This window comes from Halyomorpha halys, unplaced genomic scaffold (genome assembly GCF_000696795.3).
Source record: "Halyomorpha halys isolate HHAL.00 unplaced genomic scaffold, Hhal_1.1 Scaffold356.1, whole genome shotgun sequence".
Lineage (NCBI taxonomy): Eukaryota > Metazoa > Arthropoda > Insecta > Hemiptera > Pentatomidae > Halyomorpha > Halyomorpha halys.
Window position 1 is genome coordinate 368,782 of NW_027111799.1, and position 5,556 is coordinate 374,337.

General features: G+C 35.4%; 1 protein-coding gene across 2 annotated transcripts in view; it reads left to right on the top strand.

Moving 5' to 3' along the window:
* Nucleotides 1-5,550, top strand: part of Smox (Smad on X) — a 22,185-nt gene extending 16,635 nt beyond the window's left edge. For both annotated transcript variants that reach the window (XM_014422110.3, XM_014422111.3), the window contains exon 9: nucleotides 3,853-5,550. In XM_014422110.3, coding sequence (XP_014277596.1) covers nucleotides 3,853-3,976 — 124 coding nt within the window. In that variant the 3' untranslated portion in view covers nucleotides 3,977-5,550. The remainder of the gene's footprint in view (nucleotides 1-3,852) is intronic.
* Nucleotides 5,551-5,556: the final 6 nt, after the last annotated feature.

The window sequence follows — 5,556 nt, forward strand, 5'->3', positions numbered from 1 at the left end:
ATGTCATTTCAAAATATGCGTTGTTGTAATTAAAACTATAGTCCTCTTAATCAAAATTATCTAATCACATTTCAGTACTAGAGAAACTCCCTATCTCATCTGCTAAGAGCATAAAGAACACTTAGTCAGTTGAGAACTTGACCGCAGCAGGGGCTCTCCAGGAAAACCACTTGAAAACAATTTTTTTTTTTTTGAGATTTTCTTAAAAGTTTAAATATTCGTTTTTTAACTATGATGACTAATGTTGTCATGGTGATGACGAACATGTCTATACAATCAGCTGATTGATACATAATTTTTTCTGAGTTTTTTTTTTTACTGAATCACTGAATAAGGACTCTTGAAAGTTATTGTATATCACCAAATTTTCTAATGTTTTCAAAGTTTTAGCCATTTATACATATCTACAAGGTCCTCTATAACTTTTATGGTTTGTACTCATTTTATTAAAAGTGGAGTATTTTTTTGTGGAGATGGTCAAGATGTGTGGTGGAGGAGTAAAGAACACTAATATTAATAGTTGCAATAATACTTTGAGCCTTGCCACTGATCTCTTCCATGTGTTCCTGGGTCACCCTTGCTTCTGTCCAACCTGTGAATTCTAATCGTGTGCATGTTTTTCTATAACACTATCATGCTTCCTTAAGGTGTGACCAATCTTCTTCCATTTCCTTTTCTTGATTAGTCCTCTTAGTTCCTTATTGGAAATGTTTTCAGGCCAATAGATGGGAAATATTCCTTTTAAGCGTCTGTTAACAAATATATAGTGTTTTTCCATAGTTCTTTTAGTGAACCTTCCAAATTTCATTTGCATTCAAGAATACTCAGAGTACATTTGTTTTAATCAAACACAGTTCTGTATCCTAAGAGAAGCTCTTGGTTTTCCAAAATTTGTGCAACTGAATAAATGCTCTGTTGGCTTTGCGCAGTGTGTTCTTTATATCCTCTGTTCTCCTGTCTTCACTTATCATCCTCTCTAGATATATGAATGAATCTATTATTCGATAGGCTCATCTTGTTCCTTCTGCAACCTGTCTTTTTCTCTGCACTTTGTCCTTATTTCCTTTGTTTTAACTGCATTTAAGGACAGACTCACTTTTGCTAATTCTTCTTTTAATCTTCTCAATTTTTACTCATTGTCCGGGAAGCTTGTGCCAAGAGACAAATGCCATCAGCAAACTGTGTTTCTCTTTCTATTTCCTATGCTTTTACACATTGTGTAATTCATTACAACGAACACAAATAAGTGATACCATAAAGCAGGGTGACTATCTATCTATCCGTGGCCAGTATAGCCCAGTTTGGATCTTGGCCTCCTCAATGAGCCTTCGCCATGTAGCTCGGTCTTGTGCAGCCGCTCTCCAGTTGCGGATGCTCAAAAGTTCTCTGGAATCCCTGATGACAGCATCCTCCCATCTCAGCCTTGGCCTGCCTCTTCCTCTAGTCCGATGCAGCCTACTGTCCAGCAACCTCCTCGGGATCTCAACCGCTGACATCCTGACGACATGGCCAGCCCAGCGCTCCCTCCCCAGCCTTATGTGCCACATCATATCTCCCTCACCGAACAGCTCATAGACCTCCTGTTGGCCTCCTCCAATTGTCGCCAACCTTGACAGCCAAATATTCGGCGCAGAATTTTTCTTTCGAAGATCAAAATTTCCTTTTCTTCAGCACTTGTCAGGGTCCTGGCTTCCCATCCGTAAGTGAGGACTGGCCGGATTAGTGCCTTGTAGAGCTGGCATTTGGTGCAGCGAGTGACAGCTCGACTCCTCAATTCTTTCTAAGTCCAAAATTGCATCTGTTAGCCTTCATAAGATGCTGGCTTATTTTCAGGGTGATCCTGTTATTGATGCTGACTAATGAGCCTAAATAGGTGAACTGGTCAACACATTCAAACGTAAATGGACCCATCTTCACCTCCCCACCAACAGCAGACACTATTCCAGGTCCATCTCGCATGTATTTTGTTTTTGCCTGGTTAATCGTCATGCCCATTGCTCCTGCTGCTTCAGCTAGCCTCACAAAATGCATCCATCAGCACCCGAAAGGATCTCGCCACCAGATCCAAGTCATCGGCAAATCCTAGCACTTGTACCTGCCTGTCAATGATGCTTCCATAGGTTTGTATTCCAGAATCCCTAATTACGTTTTCGAGGGCCAGATTAAACAATAGACATCCGAGACCATCGCCCTTCCTCACCCCCTTCCTGGACTCAAATTCTGGTGAGAGGTCTCCCTGAATCCGAACTGAGCTTTTCACCTCATCCATTGTGGTTCTTATTAGGCACACCAGTTTAGGTATCCCAAGACCGTACAGCTCTTCATATAGCATGGACCTTTTAATGCTGTCATAGGCACTCTTGAAATCGACAAACAGGTGGTATCCTGTTCTCCATGGATTTCTCCAAAATAGTCCTCAGGCTGAACATCTGGTCAACTGTCGATCTTCTTTCTCTAAATCCCGCCTGGTATCTTCCTACTTCCCTTTCAGTAAATGGACTAGCTTCATGTAAAGAACGCAGGAAAAAACCTTGTAGGCACACTGGAGAAGGGTTATCCCGCGATAGTTGATGCAATCCAGAATATCTCCTTTCTTATGAAGCAGAGTTATTATACACATCTTCCATTCCTCCGGGATTCTTACCTCGATCCGAATGGTTAAGATATCATAAAGAGCTTTATGAAGTTCTTCGCTGCCATACCTGAGAAGCTTAGCCGGTATTCCATCTTCTCCTGGTGCTTTATTGTTATTGAGGCGACTGAGGGCATCCACGACATCATCAAATGTTGGTGGATCAGGGGGATACAAATCGTCCTGCATGTCATCGGGTGACTATGGTACAACGTTATTTTTAAGTTTGACACATTGTGGCTGGCTTGAAAAAGGGGCCAGACAAGTTGCTGGAGGTTTCATGAGTTCATTTAAAGGTTGCCCTAGCAGTACCAATAGTCAGATTCACATAATTTATTTTTTGTGATTGTGTGGGATTTTTTCTTTGTAACTTCACAATAACATTCTTCACAACATTCAATATGATCTTTCAAACTTGTTTGGCCGAGTCCTTGTGGGTTGTACAGTGTTTATCTGAATAATTTTTCATTGTTAAGTGGGTTCCGATTATAATTCTAGAAAATGTTACTCCATGATTTTACATTTACTAAATACCAAAACATGTGCTTTTTATGGAGATGAGGACTATAGTACATCAGCTGTGTACCATTTTTACCCTAGGGATGATTATGGTAGAAACTTTTTAACTTAAATTGATCATGTTTTTGCTCTGGAATTTAAACAAAAATACATTTTATGCTAATAGAATGGATTATGCAGTTATATACTGTATAAAAAGTGATTATTAAAAAGTCTATGTAATATAATCAAATATATATATATAAAATAGTAATGGATTTCAAAATTGTATTCACAGAGTAAAGTCCTAAGGCTTTGCTGTTGGTCTAAATATTTTTTAGAAACATCACCGACTTGAACCAATGTTGTTATCATGTAGGTAGTGATGACACTAAATGCAATGGAGAGGGGACAAAGAAATGACTGAGTTAAGAGTATGGAGGGCACTTTCCAGAAAAAAAACCTGGACTGTATATATTACGCCACAACACACAGCATGCTTATCCTTGGGCGTATATGCTACGGCCACAGCAGTCAATGTGTTAAAAATCTCTTTAATTATTTATTTAAAAATTTTTGAGGTTAATGACTTCCATTTTGAATGAAAAACCTCAAAAAATTTTAAATGAATTGACTCACCAGACTTCCTATAGAGATAATCCAGATTTTTTTTTTTTTACCTTTAGTTTCTGTTTCTATTTTTTTTTTTTATTTATCCTCAGGAGACAAACAGTTACCTCTACCCCATGCTGGATTGAGCTACATCTGAACGGTCCTCTTCAGTGGCTCGACCGAGTCCTGACTCAGATGGGGACGCCTCGCTTACCATGCAGCTCGGTTTCATAAAATGCTTACCAGGATGTATGTAACTTACCACATGTCCATCCCATGACATAAGTATCAACTATAACCGTGTTGGAATAGTCCATTTTCACAATTAACTATATGATAATGTTTACAAAATAGAAATCTCAACTTTCTCTATTTTTCGGAAAGATTTTTATTCTTTCCGATAATAGGTTGAATGGATAATGTCATAAGAAGGAAGGAAAAATAATTTCTTATAATATATAAGATGAAATATTGAATGCAGAAAATATTCTTTGATATGCACAATGTTAACTCGTTTAAAAAATAATTACATTATGAATATTTAGATTTTTAAAAAAAACAAATTACTACTTTAAAAAAGTACCTGTTCTGATAAACTATTAAATTAGCCACTATCTTTTTACTGTTGGAATAGCCAATCGTATAAGTATACACATATAAAAGTGCTTAAGAAAAATATTAATCTTTAATAAATTTAAAATTATTTGTTTTCTACTTGGATATTTAAATTTGCTATAATACTCTCGTTGAAAGTTGAATCTCGTCTTACAAAGAAGACTTTTAACTCGGAGGCACTAATGTTGTTATTGTAATGAGTCCTTTGATTCCAGAGTGGACTGTACCATTTTTGTCGTCTTGGCAGCAGTAAATGTTTTTTACATATATTAAAGTTAGTTTATAACAAATATTTTTGTACACATTTTTCATTGATGTAAAACCTTATTGAAATAAGGCACTACATTCATCTTTTGATAATTATATACATTCTAATTATATAAGGACAGCCATTCATTATGATAAAAAAAAAAGAAAAAAGAGTTATATTTTTCTGATAAAGTAGGTTGATATATTTATATGTATGCGGTCTTATTTCAAATAATGGGGTATATTTGATTACAGATGGTTTTGTGAGTTACTTTTTTTTTTTGTTTTATATATATTACTCCTACCTTCCTCCCCTTTGTTGTTATATGATTTAATTAATATTTTATAGACTATTAACTGATTTAAGTTATTTTATTCATTTACCATTCAAGTGATAGCTGTTTGATTGTTGTAAATAAATCCGTTGTTACATTAAAGCTGTTTTAGTTCTATATTAATAGTTTCTGCATTGCATCTTGTAATTATATCTCATGTTCCTAAATTGTTAAACACCAACGTTAAATGATATTTACTTGTAAAACAAGTCAATCATCAACTTATTTTTTATTATTCCTTCTAGGATATTTTATTTTGACCTGTTCACTGCCAGGTGATATACTCTAGGTTTTTGTTCATATTTTGATTTGGTTTTTTTTTTTTTTTTCCATTTACAAAGTAATTTTTTTTTTAATCTAAAATATTCCTCTTCTTCTCATACCACAAAATGGTTCTTAACATTTTTTTTTTCCACATTGGTCCTCACGAGGAATATGTTCCTTAAAATTAGTTACAGTGTAATCTCGGTATTCTGAACTGATTGCTGCAGAAGAGTGCTCGGATTACAGAAAATAATGTAAAAAAGTTCAACAATATGAATTTACTTAACTATTTTTATTTACATATTTTATTGGAAATTTGACAGTTTGAAGTTTTAATAATTAAAAAAAAAA